Below are 21416 nucleotides of genomic sequence, written 5' to 3'. Positions count from 1 at the left end.
TGTTATATAACATCATGATCTACTAAGATAGCTTCTTCCTCAAGTTTTATATTATATAGAATAGTTTTTGGTTTTGGTTTTTCTAGTTTTGAACTATCCATTACTGATTTGAAATTTTCCTTGTTCTTATATCCTTTGTACTTATATTCTTTATTTTGTTTTTTGCAATTCTAGCAAATTTCCTAACTATCGTTACATTTTTAAAAATTATTACAATGCTTAGAGACCGCTTTTAAGCCTGTTTTTTAACCCATGTATATATAGGTTGGAACATAAAAAGATCTCTCAATTCTACCACCACGGACCTTTCTACATGGTCTGTGTGAGAGGGAAGCAAATTTGTTATCATGTACTTTTAAGATAATTGAACTGAAAAGCATATATTAAATTTAAATTCTAAGCAAACACCTAAAAATCATGTTATCTCTAAACTGCAGTTGTCAAGAGCCGTAGTTGATGAGAAATCACTGTGAATGTCTCTTTTGTCTCTGCTTTCCTCTGACTTGACTGCCTTTCTCACAGGCTCTCCCCACTTGATAGCAAAGCTTTAGGCTTATATCATACTTACAGTTAGAGATCCCAGCAAAAAAGAGGTGCTGCTTTGCGAGTTCCAGAAGTGATCCTGCTTAGCTTTCATCACATACCCAGTTCCTCTTCCTGAGCTAACCACTGTGAATTCTGACTGGACCTGAACTGAATTAAGCTCAAAACTCAGAAGGGAGAAGAGGTGGTTCCCAAAAGGGAAAAAAAGTTAAAAGGTGTTCTAGTGCTAAAAAAGACACTAACTAGAAGACCCCAAATGAAAAGAGAATATTTCTATTCCAAGTGCCTAGTGCATTGTCTGGTTTATAGTAGACATTCACTATAGCTGCTGTTATTAGAGTTAACTACTACTGTAGATCTACCATAACCTTTCAAACTTCTCCTGGCCTCCAGGAAAGGTTTTTCTCCCTTTATTTCCAAGAATCAAGATGAATGACTACATTACCTGGGTTCTTCTGAGATTGAGGAGTGTAGATCTGTATAATCTTCACTCTTCTTAGATGGGGTTTCTCAACTGGGAAATACAATATCTGGGACTTCTAACATTTAAATCATACCTTTACTTTTTATTCCCTTTTCTCTATTGTCATCACTCTTCCTTTCATGCTGACCAGGTAATCTTTTGGTTTCAAGTGATAGAAACTTGAGTTACCTTAAATTGAAAAAAGAGGTTATTAGTTCAGAGATTCCCAGAAAGGTTCTACCTACAAGTTGTAGGAGGGGTAGGAATTGGGCCTCACGAATTATTGGAACCAGGCCTGAAACACTGGCAGGATTCTCCATCTCCCATCCTACTTTTCTTTGTATGCCAGCCTTACTCTCTATCTCTGCAGAACTCCTTTCTCTAAATAGGAGGATATATGGTTCCCAACAGGTTTTACATTCTTAGCCACTAGAGCATTAAACATAATGGTCTTTCTGGTCCATGTTCAAAAAGCTCATGGGCGGGACTGATGGGTATGGTGTGACTTACTTACTCTTTCACAAACCAGTTGACTATGGAGACGGTAGGGTACTATGATAGGTTCATATTAATTAGTTACTGAGCTCTGTACTAGTCGTCTGATTATTCATACTAACCAAGTGGATAGTTGAAGGGCTAGTCCTAGAAAAGAGATGCTAGGCAAACAGTCTCACGGAGTCTGCTACACCAGAACATTGGGATTCCATGGTTTTCGTCTTGTGCTGTGTAAGCCTCCAGAGTCCTTGTCAGTCCACAGCAAAATCCGTTTCCAAAGATACTTCTCATTTATCCACCTGTGTAACTTATACTGCTAATCGTAAGTACAAGCATTTCCGTCAATGATACACCCAAGAGGAACAAAAGAATAGATGGGACTTTTCCTCATGTGTCCACATAAACAGGTGCTCAGTATCTTAAATAATATTATAAAATCAGTGTTTTAAAATAGTTTCCTACTCCAAAACGACCAGCTTCTAACTTCTATTATTATCATTAGAAAGATGACCTTGAGGCTTTGGTGGGCTCACACATTAGGTGAAAGTTTATCTTACTCTGTCAAATAATGGTTCATTTTCACTTTCTGTTCCAGTGAGAAGGTAGATTTGGAACTTCCAAGCACTGAAAATGAATATGTATCAACTTCAGAGGCTGATGTTGGTGGGGAACCCAAAGTGGTTTTTAAAGAAAAAACAGTCACTTCTCTTGGAGTCGTGGCAGATGGAGTGGCCCCAGTCTTCAAAAAGAGAAGAATTGAAAATGGAAAATCTAGAAATTTAAGGCAACGAGGTGATGATCAATAACTGTAAAAAAAGCTTTTTGTACGGGCTTTTTGGACAGAATGGAGACAATACATCTTAAAAGCTCCTCTCTGTTTATTTTACAGTACTTAAATGCTAAAAATTTAGACTTATTCTAAATGTAAAATAAATCTTTTTTCATGTGAAATTGATTTTTGTTCCTAAAATGGAAGCCTACCACATCGCATTGTAATACAGTGTATTATGTTCAGTGTCTAAAAATTGCTGATTATGTCATAAGATGCTATGTATCTGTTATTTAAAACATGGAAAAGAAAGGCCTTTATTCCATTCTTACTCATATGAACATACTTGTACTGCACTGAAAATGCATTACTTTTGCATGCGGATATTATCCAAGAAATAAGAATTAGACCACATAAGAGAAGATTCACAGCCCGTGATGAGTCAGTCCTGAGGATCCTGTCAGAAGAACTGATGTAGAAAGTGTATGCATATTGGCTTACTTTATTCACTTTAACATCAAGGGCCAAGAACCAGGACTGAAGCTTAGGTCGTGCTTAATATGGAATGAAAATCGAACCAAAGGTAGAAGGGTGTATCTGCCTGGTTCAATGCAAAGCAACAACCATTGCTTAAGCATTTTCACCTTGAGCCAGGCACTGTGCTAGGAACTGGAGATGTAAAGGTGAGCAAGACATATCTCTGTTCTTCACGACTTCTCATTCTGATGGAGTCCTTTTTTCCCGTCATGTACTCTGTGTAGCGGCCTTATATGTACTGGATAATATTTTTTAGGGTTTATTTGAAACTGTGTAGATGAATTCTTGAACAAAAATAGCAAGGTCTCTTGACTTCAGTAAAAGGTTTTAGCGTTCCTTTAGACAAATTGGAAATTTCCCATTTCCTGGTGAAATTTCTTAAAAAGTGGCATTTTCTTATTTAATCCATTTGAAGTAGGTACCTTCCCTTTATTATTCCAAATTCTTAAAATTATATTTTTTATAAATTGTACACTAGTTAACATTTGGTAGTATTTGTCTTTTTAAGGTTACTAGTGTACATGTAAGAAAATTATAGCTTATTAAAAACTTTATGAAAGAGTAAATTAAATATTGTTTTTTTTTTTTCTTCTAATACTGATCAGTGTCAACTTAGCATTGGTGAGACAGTATTTGGAGACTTGTCTTTATATTTGTTCAGTATACTTACTTGGCTATTTCACGAATGTATAGTGTTATAGAGAAGTATTTTACATTCTCCAAGCCCATTTGTCAGTCATCTAGCTAATAAGCAGTGCACTTTGGTGCTTGACTCTCCTCAACTGGAAAAGATAATAAGATATAAATGGAGTACTGCTATATTTTACCCACATATTTCGCTCATACAAAATAAACAATCTGAGGACATTTTTAAAACCACACCTCATTATGTAAAGTGTTTCTCTTTGATGCATTCTTTAAATTATCTCCTTTACCTTTATAACAAGACAGTAGTCTCAGAAGTTTAAAGGCAATTCACCTTAAACTGAAACTGGTTTTAAGGATTGCTCAGAAAAGACTTGACAAACACAAAAATTTTAGTAAATCAAATCATGAAAAATAGTACTTTTCTATTTGCTTTGAAAGAATAAGTAGAGAATATACCAGCTTCAATTACTGGATTTTTGCAGAAGTTAAATATTTGATATCATGTCTACCATTACACCTTTCTATTATATTGTTTTGCCTATATTTTTGTATGGTTAGGAGATTATAAAGTCAATGTATTTTTATTATATATAAAAATTCTAAACAATAGAGAAATAGGTGTTTAAAAAAAAGTCCCAGCAATCTCTGACCCCTCCCCCATGGCCACTGTGGGTTTTTGTTTTGTGTTTTTTTTTCGCTAAGCATGTTAATATTGTGGGTATATGTGGATAACCCTTATGACACCTGGATCTGTGAGGTCTGGTTTCTGGATGAAATCGTATTCAAAGAAGCATAATCCAGACAGTCAAAAGCAGTTTTTGTTTTTTAATGCAATTTTTATAACTTCTGAAAACTGTATGGGGGGAAACAACCAGATTTTTAAGTATTGAAAAACTGTAATAATTAAAATAGTATGGTACTTGCTCACACATCATACATGAACTAGAGTTTGTTTCTGGTTGTCTGTTATTGTACCAGCACCACACTGGTTTCACTATCGTGTTTTCATAGTATGTTTTAACATCTGGTGAAGCAGATACCCTCATAGTACCTTTCGGTTTAAAAATGTTCATATCTATTCATTATTTCAAGTTGCCACCTCTGCCTTCCCCCCGAAACTCTGTGATCCCATACCACACCTACTGAATTGGTAATAGCTGGCATAATTGTTTTTGACATTGATTCTTCTCATCTATCAACATTGTCCTTTCAGTTAGTCAGTTTTCTTAGGTCTCTCTAAAGTTGTGTAGTTTTCTCTCTAATGGGCCCTATTTGTTTCTTAAAATGTAAGCTTTCTGAGGGTGCCCACATCGTAAGTACATGGCATATTGTAAGCAGTTAATATTTTTTAGTGAATAAATGAGAAAATAGAAGAAAAAGAGCAAAAAAAAGAAATACAGATGACTCAAAACTACAACTGGATTTCATTTTTCACCAGATTACCAAACATCAATTTGTTAATGTTGGTGAAGTTGTGAGAAAATAGGTGATCTTGTACACTATTAAAGTATATGCATTAATCTTTTAAATTTTTCTGTATTTTATTATGTTTTTACATCTCAAAAAGTTTGCAGGCTGAGAGACTGCTTCTGCCAAGGTTAGCCCTTCTTAGAACAAAGGGCTTGCCCCAGGAGCACATCTTTCACATACAAACCAGCCAGTTCCAAGTCTGTGGCCCCAACCACCTCCTTATCTAATTCTCACACACCAATAAAATATTCCCTCTGCTCTAAAATCATCCCAGGGGCAGATACCAGGCAACTAGAGGCCACTTCTATAGCCCAGAGACCACTTGAATTGTTCAAATGAGCGAATCCTAAACTTTACTCTGCCCTACGTCGCCTCTTCCAAACAAACTCTGTTGAAGACATTGGCCTGGACTTTCCCCTTGCTCCCATCTTCTGCCAAATCTGGTGTTTCCCCTGTAGCCCTGAGTGGCACATGGTCACCTCCTCTCTGAGATCTGTGAGTATAACAAACTTCCTCCTCCCAAGCCTCATTCTCGTCTCTTGTGGCCACACCTACTTTTACCATTCCATATCCAACATGCACACTTGTAGAACAGTGCACATGGATACAACTTCTAATAAAGTTTTCAAAATACCAAAATTTGGGCTTCCCTGGTGGCGCAGTGGTTGAGGGTCCGCCTGCCGATGCAGGGGACGTGGGTTCGTGCCCTGGTCCGGGAAGATCCCACATGCCGCGGAGCGGCTGGGCCCGTGAGCCACGGCCGCTGGGCCTGCGCGTCCGGAGCCTGTGCTCCGCAACGGGTGAGGCCACAACAGTGAGAGGCCCACGTACCGCAAAATAACAAACAAAACAAAGCAAAATACCAAAATTTAAAAGCACGTATCTATTAACTGGGTAATTCCGCTTCCAGAAATTTATTATAGGTACTCTCACACATGTTAGAAATGACAGGCATAAGGCTAATCTTATTTCTAAATAAGCAATTTGAAAAAACCTTAGGGACTATCAATATAAAACTGTTAAATCGGTTGCATTTCTTTATACTAAAAATGAAATTCAGAAAGGGAAAGTGAAACACCAATCCCTTTTAAAATCACATCCAAAAAAAGGAAAATACTTAGGAATAAACCTGACCAAGGAGGTGAAAGACTTACAAGCTGAGAACTATAAAACATTAATAAAAGAAACTGAAGGTGATTTAAGAAATGGAAAAATATCCCATGCTCTTGAATGGGAAGAATTAATATTGTTAAAATGGACATACTACCCAAAGCAATCTACAGATTTAATGTTATCCCTATCAAATTACCCATGACATTTTTTACAGAACTAGAACAAATAATCCTAAAATGTATATGGAACATAACAGACCCAGAATTGCCAAAGCAATCCTGAGGGAAAAAAACAAAGCAGGAGGCATAACCCTTCCAGACTTCAGACAATACCACGGTAATTGTACAATTACTACGAAGCTACAGTAATCAAAACAGTGTAGTATCGGCACAAAAACAGACGTGGACCGATGGAACAGAACAGAGAGGCCAGAAATAAACCCACACACCTTCAGTCAATTAATCTTTGACAAAGGAGACAAGAATATACAACAGGGAAAAGACAGTCTCTTCAGCAACCGGTGTTGAGAAAGCCAGACAACTGCATGTAATCAATGAAGTTAGAACACACCCTCACACCATCCACAAAAATAAACTCAAAATGGCTTAAAGACTTAAATATAAAGCATGACACCATAAACCTCCTAGAAGAGAACATAGGCAAAATATTTTCTGATGTTTTCGTTCCAGGGTTTTCTTAGGTCAGTCTCCCAAGGCAAGAGAAATAAAAGCAAAAAAAACCCAAATGGGACCTCATCAAACATAAGCTTTTGCACAGCAAAGGAAACCAGGTTAAATAAGATGAAAAGGCAACCTATGGACTGGGAGAAAATATTTGCGAATGATGCAACCGACAAGGGCTTAATTTCCAAAATATACAAACAGCTCATACAACTTAATAACAACAACAAAAAAACCCCAAACATCCCAATCAAAGTGGGCAGAAGACCTAAATAGACATTTCTCCAAAGAAGACATACAGATGGCCAACAGACACATGAAAAGATGCTCAACATCACTTATTATTAGAGAAATGCAAATCAAAACTACAATGAGGTATCTCAACTCACACCAAGTCAGAATGGCCATCATTAAAAATAACAAATGCTGAAGAGGGTGTGGAGAAAAGGGAACCCACTGTTGGCAGGAATGTAAATTGGTGCAGCCACTGTGGAGAACAGTATGGAGGTTCCTCAAAAAACTAAAAATAGAATTTCCATACAATCCAGCAATCCCACTCCTGGGCATATATCCAGAAAAAATAAGATGCATGTACCCCTTTGTTTATAGCAGCACTATTCACAATAGCCAAGACAGGGAAACAACCTAAATGTCCATCAACAGAGGAACGGATAAAGAAGATGTGTGTGTGTGTGTGTGTATATATACAATGGAATATTACTCAGCAATAAAAGAGAATGAAGTAATGCCATTTGCAGGTACATGGATGGACCTGGAGATGATCATACTAAGTGAAGTAAGTCAGAGAAAGACAAATATCATATGATATCACTTATAGATGGAATCTGAAAATTGATATCAATGAACTAATTTACAAAAGAGAAACAGACTCACAGACTCAGAAAACAAATTCATGGTTACCAAACGGGAAAGTTGGGGGGAAGGGATAAATTAGGAGGTTGGGATTAACATATACACTCTAATACATATAAAATAGATAACAAGGACCTACTGTATAGCACAGGGAACTCTACTCAACACTCTCTAATAACCTATATGGGAAGAGAATCCGAAGATGAATAGATATATGTATATGTGGAACTGAAAAAGACGCTGTACACCTAGAAAAAACACAACATTGTAAATCAACTTTATTCTGATAAAAATTAAATTTAAAAAAAAAGTAGTAATGAGACCCAAGGTTTTGGGTGTTTGTTCTGGCATATTCCACTCTAATTTCAACCTAGGAACACGACTTCCTCTAAGGCTCTGGTTGCCCAAGTGACTAGAGTTAGGTATGAAGAAATCCTGCCGCCTTATAGCCATTCCCATAACAGCAAGTTTAAAACCAGTGCTTTGAGGCACTTAATATTCACAAGGACTGCAGGGATGTAAATGACACCATATATATATATATATATATATATATATATATATATATATATATATATATATAACTGGTTAGGGACTTCCCTGGTGGTCCAGTGGTTAAGACTCCACACTTCCACTGCCGGGGGGCACAGGTTCAATCCCTGGTTGGGGAACTAAGATCCCACATGCCACGCAGCGCAACCAATAAAAAAACAAACAAACAAAAAAACTGGTTAAATTGCAAAGGCCCTCCCTGCGCTTTTTGGATTGATCTGCAAGATACATTGTTAGGTAAAAGAAGCAGCCAAGATTCAAAAAAGGAAGAAAAGTGCACTGGTTGAAGACAAAAGTTCTAGTGCCAGACTGACTCATTGCCGATTCCTATTCTGTACCTAATAGACCTTGGTTAAGACTTAGGCAAGTTATTTAATCTCTCTATGCCTCCATTTTCTTAGGTAAAAGGGAATTTTTAGAACAGTTTTAAGTTCACAGCAAAATTGAAAGGAAGGTACAGAGAGTTCCTATATACCCCTTGTCTGCATACATGCACAGCCTCCACCAATATCAATATCCTTCACCCAAGTGGTACTCTGTTTACAACTGATGAACTGACACATCATAATCACCCTAAGTCTATAGCTTACATTAGCATTTACTCTTGGTGTGTACAGTTCTCAGATATTCTGTTCCAGTGTTGGGGCTGTGGTTGTTTTTTGTTTGTTTGTTTTCATTTTATTTCTTTGCATTTCACTTTGGGAGGTTTCTATGGACATACCTTCAAGCTGGCTGCTAACTTGACCATGCCCAGACTACTGAAGAGCTCATCAAAGGCATTCTTCATTTTTACAGTGTTTTTCATTTCCAGCATTTCCTTTAGAATCTTTGAATTTCCATCTCCCTGTTCCCACATGTTGCCCACTTTCTCCATTAGAGCCATTAGCACATCAATCATAGTTATTTTAAATTCCTGTTCAGATAATTCCTCTAGAAATTCCTTCTCGAATAGGATCTGAGCCTTTGCAGTTCTTTCAGCTGAAATCCTTTGTTACTATACTGGAACCGTATCAATGTGGTGGTAAAGTTTAGCGCAAGGGAAGCAGTCTATAATCTGATGATTAAGTCTCAGTCTTTTTGTGAGCCTGTTTCCCTGGGTTGCAACCTTCACAAATGCTTCTCAGCTTCCCCTCTTCCCCACATAGGTGATACAGGAAGATTGGAGGGTCCTGGAGTTGGATATTTCCCTTCTTCCCTGCTCACATTAGCTATGGCTCTGGTAAAGCGGTTTCCCCTGATAGCAGGCCTTAATATGAAAAATGATGCTCTTGGGGATATTTCAAAATGCTTCTTCCCCTGGGCATATTTCAAAAGGATTAATTTTCCCAGACCAAACAAGAGGGAACTCTTCTCAGGTCTTCACTAGGAGAACAGACAATGCTCCCGGAGAGTAAAATTAAAGACTGGGCTCCCAGGAGTTAACTCTAAACTAGTCCACACTCAGCCTCCAACAATTCATCAATTACTTTTTGAATATTTCTATCAGTCCTGGTTCCAGTGCTTCTACTTCAGGTAAGCTGACTTTTGTCCTCTGTATTTATCTGTCTCTCCAATTTGGGGGAATGGTGGATTGTCCTGTGACCTCAGTCCTCTGACTGATCTAAGAAAAGTTCTTGATTTTTAAGTTTGTTCAACTTATTTCTTCTTGTGAGGGCTGGAGTGATGACTATAAGCTCTTTACATGTTAAAGCTATGGCTCTACCAATTTTAAATGGCACTTGTTATGAATAGAATCGTGTTTTTCCAAAGTAATATGTTGAAGCCTTAACTCCCCAGTACCTCAGAATATGACTGAATTTGGAAATAGAACCTTTAAGTTAATTAAGTTAAAATGAGGCAATTAGCATGGGCCATAATCCAATATGATTATTGTTCTTGTAAAAAGAAGAGATTAGGACATACAGAGAGAGACACCAGGTATGCACACCCACACAGAAAAGACCATGCCAGGACATACCAAGAAGGCAGCCACCTGCAAGCTGAGACGTGCCTCAGGAGAAACCAACTCTGCTGGCACCTTGATCTCAGAATTCTAGCCTCCAGAACTGTTAGGAAATAAATTCCTGCTATCAAAGCCACTTGGTGTGTGGTATTTAGTTATGGCAGCCCTAGCAAATTAAGACAACACTGTAGATTTGAGACATTTGGGACAGAGCTTTTAAGGTCCTAATTTTTTTATTTAAAACTTCAAGATTTGTTCCAGATGGCAGAGTAGAAGGACATGCACTCACTCCCTCTTCCGAGAGCACCGGAATCACAACTAACTACGGAACAATCATCAACAGGATGACACTGGAACTCACCAAAAAAGATACCCCACATCCAAAGACAAAGGAGAAGCCACAGTGAGATGGTAGGAGGGGTGCAATCACAGGAAAATCAAATCCCATAATCACTAGGTGGGCGACTCACAAACTGGAAAACAATTATACCACAGAAGTCCACCCACTGGAGTGAAGGTTCTGAGTCCCACATCAGGCTTCCCAACCTGGGGGTCCGGCAACAGGAGGAAGAATTCCCAGAGAATCAGACTTTGAAGGCTACTGGGATTTGAATGCAGAACTTCAACAGGACTGGGGGAAACAGAGACTCCACTCTTGGAGGGCACACACAAAGTAGTGTGCACACCAGGACCCAGGGGGAAGGAGCAGTGACCCTGGGGGAGACTGAACCAGACCTACCTGCTAGTACTGCAGCGTCTCCGGCAGAGGCAGGGGGTGGCTGTGGCTCACCGTTGGGACAAGGACACTGGCAGCAGAAGTTCTGGGAAGTACTCCTAGGTGTGAGCCCTCCCAGAGTCCGCCATTAGCCCCACCAAAGAGCCGGGTAGGCTCCAGTGCTGGGTTGCCTCAGGCCAAACATCCAACAGGGAGGGAACCTAGCTCCACCCATCAGCACACAAATGGTTTAAAGTTTTACTGAGCTCTGCCCACCAGAGCAATGCCCAGTTCTACCCACCACAGTCCCTCACATCAGGAAGCTTGCACAAGCCTCTTAGACAGCCTCATCCACCAGAAGGCAGACAGCAGAAGCAGGAAGAACTACAACCCTGCAGCCTGTGGAATGAAAACCACATTCACAGAAAGATAGACAACATGAAAAGGCAGAGGACTATGTACCAGATGAAGGAACAAAATAAAACCCCAGAAAAACAACTAAATGAAGTGGAGATAGGAAACCTTCCAGAAAAAGAATTCAGAATAAGGATAGTGAAGATGATCCAGGACCTCGGAAAAAGAATGGTGGCAAAGATCGAGAAGATGCAAGAAATGTTTAACACAGACCTAGAAGAATTAAAGAACAAACAGAGGTGAACAATACAATAACTGAAATGAAAAATACACTAGAAGGAATCAATAGCAGAATAACTGAGGCAGAAGAACAGATAAGTGACCTGGAAGACAGAATGGCAGAATTCACTGCCATGGAACAGAATAAAGAAAAAAGAATGAAAAGAAATGAAGACACACTAAGAGATCTCTGGGACAACATTAAATGCAACAATGTTCACATTATAGGGGTCCAAGGAGGAGAAGAGAGAAAGGACCCTAGAAAATATTTGAAGACATTATAGTTGAAAACTTCCCTAACGTGGAAAAGGAAATAGCACCCAAGTCGATGGAGCACAGAGAGTCCCAGGCAGGATAAATCCAAGGAGAAACATGCCAAGACACATAGTAATCAAACTGACAAGAATTAAAGACAAAGAAAAATTATTAAAAGCAACAAGGGAAAAACGACAATGTACAAGGGAGCTCCCATGAGGTTAACAGCTGATTTCTCAGCAGAAACTCTACAAGCCAGAAGGGAGTGGCACGATATATTTAAAATGATGAAAGGGAAAAACCTACAACCAAGATTACTCTACCAAGCAAGGATCTCATTCAGATTCAACAGAGAAATCAAAAGCTTTACAGACAAGGAAAAGCTAAGAGAATTCAGCACCACCAAACCAGCTACACAACAGATGCTAAAGGAACTTCTCTAAGTGGAAAACACAAGAGAAGAAAAGGACCTACAAAAACAAACCCAAAATAATTAAGAAAATGGTAATAGGAACATACATATCGATATTACCTTAAATATAAATGGATTAAATCCTCCAGCCAAAAGACACAGGCTTGCTGAATGGATACAAAAACAAGACCCACATATATGTTGTCTACAAGAGACCCACTTCAGACCTAGGGACACATACAGACTGAAAGTGAGGGGATGGAAAAAGATATTACATTCAAATGGAAATCAAAAGAAAGCTGGAGTAGCAATACTCATTTCAGATAAAACAGACTTTAAAATAAAGAATGTTACAAGAGATAAGAAAGGCACTACATAATGATGAAGGGATCAATCCAAGAAGAAGATATAAAAATTATGCATATATATGCACCCAACATAGGAGCACTTCAATACATAAGGCAAATTCTAACAGCTATAAAAGAGGAAATCGACAGTAACACAATAATAGTGGGGGACTTTTAACACCTCACTTACACCATTAGACAGATCATCCAGACAGAAAATTAATAAGGAAACACAAGCTTTAAACGACACCATAGACCAGATAGATTTAATTGATATTTATTAGACAGTCCATTCGAGAACAGCAGATTACATGTTCTTCTCAAGTGCACATGGAAAATTCTCCAGGATAGATCACATCCTGGGTCACAAACCAAGCCTCGGTAAATTTAAGAAAACTGAAATCATATCAACCACCTTTTCCCACCACAACACTATGAGATTAGAAATCAAATTACAGGGAAAAAAACGTAAAAACCACAAACACATGGAGGCTAAACAATACGTTACTAACTAACCAAGACATCACTGAAGAAATCGAAGAGGAAATCAAAAAATACCTAGAGACAAATGACAACGAAAACACGACCATCCAAAACCTATGGGATGCAGCAAAAGCAGTTCTAAGAGGGAAGTTTATAGCAATACTATCCTACCTCAAGAAACAAGAAAAATCTCAAATTAACAATCTAACTTTACACCTAAAGGAACCAGAGAAAGAAGAACAAACAAAACCCGTAGTTAGTATAAGGAAAGAAATCATAAAGATCAGAGCAGAAATAAATGAAATAGAAACAAAAATAGCAAAGATCAATAAAACTAAAAGATGGTTCTTGAGACGAAAAATAAAATTGAGAAACCTTTAGCCAGACTCATCAAGAAAAAGAGGGAGAGGACTCAAATCAATAAAATTAGAAATAAAAAAGGAGACGTTACAATGGACACTGCAGAAATACAAAGCACCCTAAGAGACTACTACAAGCAACTCTATGCCAATAAAATGGACAACCTGGAAGAAATGGACAAGTTCTTAGAAAGGTATAACCTTCCAAGACTGAACCAGGAAGAAACAGAAAATATAAACAGACCAATCACAAGTAATGAAATTGAAACTGTGATTAAAAATCTTCCAACACAGACCTACTACAGAATGGACTTGAGGATATGGGGAGGGGGAAGGGTAAGCTGTGACAAAGCGAGAGAGAGGCATGGACATACATACACTACCAAACGTAAGGTAGATAGCTAGTGGGAAGCAGCCGCATAGCACAGGGAGATCAGCTCGGTGCTTTGTGACCGCCTGGAGGGGTGGGATAGGGAGGGTGGGAGAGAGGGGGAGACGCAAGCAGGAAGAGATATGGGAACATATGTATATATATAACTGATTCATTTTCTTGTGAAGCAGAAACTAACACACCATTGTAAAGCAATTATACTCCAAAAAAGATGTTAAAAAAAAAATCTTCCAACAAACAAAAGTCCAGGACCAGATGGCTTCACAGGTGAATTCTATCAAACATTTAGAGAAGAACTAACATCCATCCTTCTCAAACTCTTCCAAAAAGTTGCAGAGGAAGGAACACTCCCAAACTCATTCTATGAGGCCACCATCACCCTGATACCAAAACCAAAGATTCTACAAAAAAGGAAAATTACAGACCAATATCACTGATGAATATAGATGCAAAAATCCTCAACAAAATACTAGCAAACAGAATCCAACAACACATTAAAAGGATCATACACCATGATCAAGTGAGATTTATCCCAGGGATGCAAGGATTCTTCAATATACGCAAATCAATCAATGTGATACACCATATTAACAAACTAAAGATAAAAACCATATGATCATTTCAACTGATGCAGAAAAAGCTTTTCACAAAATTCAACACCCATTTATGATAAAAAAAACTCTCCAGAAAGTGGGCATAGAGCGAACCTACCTCAACATAATAAAGGTCATATATGACAAACACACAGCAAACATCATTCTCAATGGTGAAAAACTGAAAGCATTTCCTCTAAGATCAGGAACAAGACAAGGATGTCCACTCTCGCCATTACTATTCAACATAGTTTTGGAAGTTCTAAACACAGCAGCCAGAGAAAAAAAAGAAATACAAATAGGAAAAGAAGAAATAAAACTGTCACTGTTTGCAGATGACATGATACTATACATAGAGAATCCTAAAGATGACACCAGAAAACTACTAAACCTAATCAATGAATTTGGTTAAGTTGTAGGATACAAAATTAATGCACAGAAATCTCTTGCATTGCTGTACACTAACACTGAAAGATCAGAAAGAGAAATTAAGGCAACAATCCCATTCACCACTGCAACAAAAAGAATAAAATACCTAGGAATAAACCTACCTAAGAAGGTAAACGACCTGTACTCAGAAAACTATAAGACACTGATGAAAGAAATCAAAGATGACATAAACAGATGGAGAGATATACCATGTTCTTGGATTGGAAGAATCAATATTGTGAATATGACTATACTACCCAAAGCAATCTATGGATTCAATGCAATCCCTATCAAATTACCAATGGAATTTCTTATAGAACTAGAACAAAAAATCTTAAAATGTGTATGGAGACACAAAAGACCCTGAATAGCCAAAGCAGTCTTGATGGAAAAACATGGAGCTGGAGCAATGAGACTCCCTGACTTCAGACTATACTACAAAGCTACAGTAATCAAGACAATATGGTACTGACACAAAAACAGAAACATAGATCAATGGAACAGGATAGAAAGCACAGAGATAAACCCACGCACCTATGGTCAGCTGGTCTATGACAGGGGAGGTGGGGATATACAATGGAGAAAGGACAGTCTCTTCAGTGAGTGGTGCTGGGAAAACTCTACAGCTACATGTAGAAGAATGAAATTGGAACACTCTCTAACACCATACACAAAAATAAACTCAGGGTTGATTGGAGACCTAAATGTAAGACCAGACACTATGGAACTCTTGGAGGAAAACATAGGAAGAACACTCTTTGATATAAATCACACCAAGATCTTTTTTGACCCACCTCCTAGGGTAATGGACATAAGAACAAATGGGACCTAATGAAACAGAAGCTTTTGCACAGCAAAGGAAACTATAAACAAGACGAAAGGACAGCCCTCAGAATGGGAGAAAATATTTGCAAATGAATCACCGGACAAAGGATTAATCTCCAGAATATATAGACAGCTCATGCAGCTCAATATTAAAAAAACAGACAACCCAATCAGAAAATGGGCAGAAGACCTAAATAGACATTTTTCCAGGGAGGACATGCAGAAGGCCAAGAGGCACATGAAAAGCTGCTCAGCATCACTAATTATTAGAGAAATGTAGATCAAAACTACAATGAGGTATCACCTCACACCAGTTAGAATGGGCATTATCAGAAAATCTACAAACAACAAATACTGGAGAAGGTGTGGAGAAAAGGGAACCCTATTGCACTGTTGGTGGGAATGTAAACTGATACAGCCACTGTAGAGAACAGTATGGAGGTTCCTTAAAAAACTAAAAATAGAATTACCATATGACCCAGCAATCCCACTACTGGGCATATACCCAGAGAAAACCATATTTCAAAGAGACACGTGCACCCCAATGTTCATTGCAGCACTGTTTACAATAGCCAGGTCATGGAAGCAACCTAAATGCCCATTGACAGACAAATGGATAAAGAAGATGTGGTACATATGTACAGTGGAATATTACTCAGCCATAAAAAGGAACAAAACTGGGTCATTTGTAGAGGCATGGATGGACCTAGAGTCTGTCATACAGAGTGAAGTTTGGTGGCAGCAGAGGGACTGAAGGAGACTTCTGATGGCTTCAGGGACAATGAAAAACACAGGTGGCAAGCAAAAACAGCATTGATCTCGTTTCCCTGGAAGTTCTTCCAAGTGATCTAGCAAGACCAGAACAGCTTGGAAGAAATAGCCTGCCTACTCAATCATCCCACGCTGTCAGAATGGACTTCTAGATTCAGCGTCTTCATGTGTGCCGTGTTCCAATCACCTCTTGAGCTGAGCCGGTCTGCGAGGGTGCTTGGCCCCAGGTCCTAAAGATCCAGAGCAGCAGAAGAAGGTTCTCTAAAGCCGTGGGGCCACCACGGAAGCCACTGCCAGGAGCTGAGACGTGAGGCTTCTCGTTGGCCGTTCACAAAGCAATACAGCCACTCTAGAGAGGAAGGATTTTTAGCTGTCACACTTAGGTCTTTTGCTAGTGGAATCGAGGGGGCCTGAATGCAGCGGGTTGAGAGAGTTTGAGAGAAAACTTAAGAGTCAGCGAATGTAGACAACACTTTCAGGGAATTTTATTGCCAAAAGGGTGAAGAGAGCAAAAAAACAGGGAAGTAAGTGGCTGGCAAAGGCAATGAAAGTTCTTCTTTTTTAGACAGAAATAGTAGGGCTTCCCTGGTGGCGCAGTGGTTGAGAGTCCGCCTGCCGATGCAGGGGACACGGGTTCAAACCCCGGTCCGGGAAGATCCCACATGCCGCGGAGTGGCTGGGCCCGTGAGCCATGGCTGCTGAGCCTGCGCTCCGCAGCGGGAGAGGCCACAACAGTGAGAGGCCCGCGTACCGCAAAAAAAAATAAAGAAAAAAAAGAAATAGTAGCAGTCGGGATGTATGATTCAGAGTTGCATGGACTATTATGGATATATCTCAAAAACATAATGAGCAGTGAAAAAAGCAAGTACAGAATAGTACAAATATGACATATTTTTATTTAGAAATATGTCTTTTTAAAATAAATTTGTTTGGTTTTGGCTCTGTTGGGTCTTCGTTGCTGCGCGCGGGCTCGCTCTGGTTGCGGCGGGCAGGGTCTGCTCTTCATTGCAGTGCACGGGTTTCTCATTGCGGTGGCTTCTCTTGTTGAGGAGTGTGGGCTCTAGGTAAATGTAATATATGCTCATTGTAAAAAATTCCAATAATAATCAAGTGTATGAGGGAGAAAGTTAAGGTGTTTCCCTAACCTCCTCTGACAACTCCTGTATCCAGAGGTAACCAGCCACTGTCTAGAACGTATCCTTCCAGATATTTCTTTTGGACACCTACATGCATGTGATTTTGTTTTGATTTTTGTTTTTATAAAAATGAGAATCACCAGGGAATTCCCTGGCAGTCCAGTGGTTAGGACTCCACACTTCCACTGCAGTGGGCCCAGGTTCCATCCCTGGTCGGAGAACTAAGATCCCGCTAGCCAGGCAGAGCGGCCAAAACAAAAAAATGGGAATCACCGTAAGCATGTTATTCCTCAACTTGACTTTGCTCTGAACAATGTATCATAGACATCATACCAGTCTAGATTCTTGGTTGCAAACAACAGAAACTTCCTCTGGTTAATTTTTTAAAAAAAGAAAGAAAGAAAAAGGAATTTGTTGGAAAGGCAAAGAACGAGCTCAGAAAATGTGCAGGAAAACCAAGATTTCTCAGGCAGCTAGAACTAAAGTCCAAATCAAGTCAGAGCAAAATCAGTAAGTCTAATAACACATTTCGGGGAAATGGCACCATTACGCATTGCTGGTGGAAGCATAAATTGGCGTAAACTTTCTGAAGGGGGCGGATTTTGTAATACCTCATCAAAATTCCAAATGTACATATCCTTTGAGAAATTTATCCTACAGATATTTTGGCAGAGGCATGAAAGATCACAAGTACAAGGGTATTCACAACAGCATTGTTTGTAAGAGCAAAAGATTGTACATCACCCAAATATCCACCAATACAAACTGACTGAATTATAATACCTTTGTATGTATGTATGTAGTGTCTACTCTGTAGCTATAAAACAAAGAATGAACAGGTTCCTGACTTAGGATACAGAATATGCTCCAAGATCAGAAGTAGCTTATATAGTATGATGCTATTTTAGTAAAAAAAAAAAAAGTTTGGGGAAGAGAAAGATTCACATACTGTTGTGTATGTCCATAAAATATTTCTGAAAGGATACACAAACAAAATTAAGAACATTGGAAAATAAAACCAGGAGGTGTTTACGGGACAGGGATAAGAAGGATGGGAGAAAAGAGGCGGGACCTTTCCTTAGTACTCTTTGAATTCTGAACCAACTGTATATAATACGTTTTTTTTACTGATTTTTTCTTTTTTTAAAAATTGAGGTAAAATTGGTATATAACATACTGGTTTCATGTGTACAACATAACACATTTGACATTTGTATACACTATCACCACAATAAGTCTAGTTACCATGTGTCACCATACAAGTGACCCCCTTCACCCATTTCACTCTTCCTCACAACACCCTTCCCCTCTGGTCACCACCCATCTGTTCTCTGTATTTATGAGTTTGGTTTGGTTTGTTCATTTGTTTTGGTTTTAGATTCCACATATAAGTAGTATTTGTCTTTCTCTCTCTCACATATTCACTTAGCATAATCCCCCCAATGTCCATCCATGTTGTCACAAATGTGTAATACAAATTTTGAAAGTAAAAGGCCACATTAAAGGGTCTTATTTATTTGCTGTTACTCTCCTGCCCCAGCACATAGATGTTCTTTCCACTACTGCTGCCATGACCAGAAAGAATTCTAAATACCCTGTTTCTTTGTGTCACTTCTTGAGATTCAAAGTCCTAGAAAAGAACATACATGCGGGCTTCCCTGGTGGCGCAGTGGTTGAGAGTCCGCCTGCCGATACAGGGGACACGGGTTCGTGCCCCAGTCTGGGAAGACCCCACATGCCGCGGAGCGGCTGGGCCCGTGAGCCATGGCTGCTGAGCCTGCGCGTCCGGAGCCTGTGCTCCGCAACGGGAGAGGCCACAACTGTGAGAGGCCCGCGTACCGCAAAAAAAAAAAAAAAAAAAAAAAAAGAACATACATGCTCATAAATTTTGCCCACAAGCTCTCTGCCAGGAGTCTGGGAAAGTACCTACCTGCAAACTTTTTTGCTTTTGTAGAAAAGCCCTGTCCCTAGGCGACTTCAAACAGTCTCAGGCTGTCCAAACAGGAAGGGGTTTCAGAAGTCACACAGTCCAGATAACAACAAATTCAATGGCAACAACTTTCCACATCAAAACGCACAGATCCACCTCATTCTTTTTAATGGCTGCATATAAATCTGTACTGAATTTTTGTTTATATGTTTAGGATCCAAATATTTGCTGATGAACGTTAATGGCGTTTTAAATATGTTGCTATTATAAATAATACGGTAATAAGCATCCTTGTATATATATATATAGCCTCTTTATCATATTAATTTGCACACATGTACAATTATGTTGGGAGAACTTTTTAGGAAGTAAGGAAGTATGGCAAAATCATATAAAATCACATCTATAGTATGATATATAAAATCTATGTAAGAAAACACTTTCAATAAAAGACTGGAAGGAAGTGTACCAAAATGAAAATAATCCAACCTGGAACATGAAAGGAACATGAAAGGAACATGTCAGTCTAAATCTATAAAATCTTGAGTGTTCCCCTTATTATTTGAGGGTGAAGCGAAGACCTTGGTTAAGCATCGAAACACATTTGTGAGTCAAAAGGAAAATGTTCTTCAAATCCAGCAAGTGAGCAATCAAGAATAGATTAAAAAATGTTTGAACATTTTGCTTTGAGAGGTTAAATTTTATTGTCTTTGAAGAGCTCTTTAATATACATAAAAAGAATTCTAATTTTGCCCCCCAAATAAGGTATATTATAACTTGTTACTCCAAAAAGAATCTATATAATCTATTTCTTTTTTTTTAATTTATTTTATTTTTTTATTGGAGTAGAGTTGATTTACAATGTTGTGTTAGTTTCTGCTGTATAGCAAAGTGAGTCAGTTACACGTATACATATATCCACTGTTGTTTAGATTCTATTCCCATGTGGGTCATTACAGAGTATTGAAGAGAGTTCATGTATAGTCTATTTCTAAAACTAGAAAATCCCCACAAGACCTCTTCATTCTCCTGAAATTGAATCCATCTTTCCTCAAGTATAGCATGAAAAAAATATATTTAAAATTATTATACAATACTCTCAAGTTTTCTAATTCGTTTTGATACAACAATACTTGTTTCAATGCGAAGTACAATATTTTACTTTGCTATGGGCTCTTGTGCTCCACAGGGGATTTAACCATAATGCTGAATTATCACGTGTGGCCTACCAGTATTAGGGTGTACTTATTTACATTATGGCTTATAATCACTGGGTTGTTTAAAATAATGACACAGGAGGTCTTGAAATTGAAAAGCATTATCAGATGCAGTCATTTCATGAAATCTTTGCTGACCTGATTTTTCCAGTAGATGGTGTGGCTAATATCTGCACAATTTTTAGCAGATGACATGACAGTATTTCTCATGTAAAACAAAGGATAAAAAGGTAGGTGGATTGGTGGTATGTCTAGTGGTATCCTAAATCCTAGACTCCATCTTCTTCTTCAACTTAGAAAATCTTGTGGGTTTTCTCCCCCTTTTCTTTTCTTAATCCAAGCAAGGAGAAACAAATTTAGAAGAGTGAAATAATGAACTCTCTTTCACTGGTGGTACTCAAGCAGAATCTGAACGATCATCTATCAGGAATGCTGTGGAACTGAAACAAGCAAAACTGGTTGGTTGATTTTTAGGGTAATTTCTAAATCTATCATTTTGAGTGTTGAAATATAGAGCCAAACAATAATGTGAGATAAAATACAGACAAAAATTCAACTTCATTTGACCACTAACTGTAACTTAGTAATAAAGACAAACATCACAGACAGTCCCAATGTTTTTAGACTGGAATGTGGGGAAACCTTGGTATTATATATAGAAATGAGGAAATTACAAAAACTTGAGGATAATAAAACACATCAGAGTTAGAAATGACTTTCCAGACCAAGTTCTGTTCCTGCCAGCAGAGTATAGGAGAAAACAGAGGGAAAAGACAGAATGTCTGCTCTTATTAAGATTACAATCCGGTAAGGGTACAGATAAGCAGACAGGCAA

The 21416-nt window shown here is 38.5% G+C and overlaps 1 protein-coding gene across 1 annotated transcript in view; it reads left to right on the top strand.

Moving 5' to 3' along the window:
- Positions 1-2452, top strand: part of WBP4 (WW domain binding protein 4) — a 30944-nt gene extending 28492 nt beyond the window's left edge. The window contains exon 10 of the mRNA XM_065896231.1: positions 2097-2452. Within this exon, the coding sequence (XP_065752303.1) occupies positions 2097-2307 (211 nt within the window). The 3' untranslated portion in view covers positions 2308-2452. The remainder of the gene's footprint in view (positions 1-2096) is intronic.
- The last annotated feature ends 18964 nt before the right edge of the window (positions 2453-21416 follow it).

The sequence above is a fragment of the Phocoena phocoena genome, chromosome 18 (genome assembly GCF_963924675.1).
Source record: "Phocoena phocoena chromosome 18, mPhoPho1.1, whole genome shotgun sequence".
Lineage (NCBI taxonomy): Eukaryota > Metazoa > Chordata > Mammalia > Artiodactyla > Phocoenidae > Phocoena > Phocoena phocoena.
The sequence above is the reverse complement of the archived record's forward strand: the minus strand, read 5'-3'. Positions and strand labels throughout refer to the sequence as shown.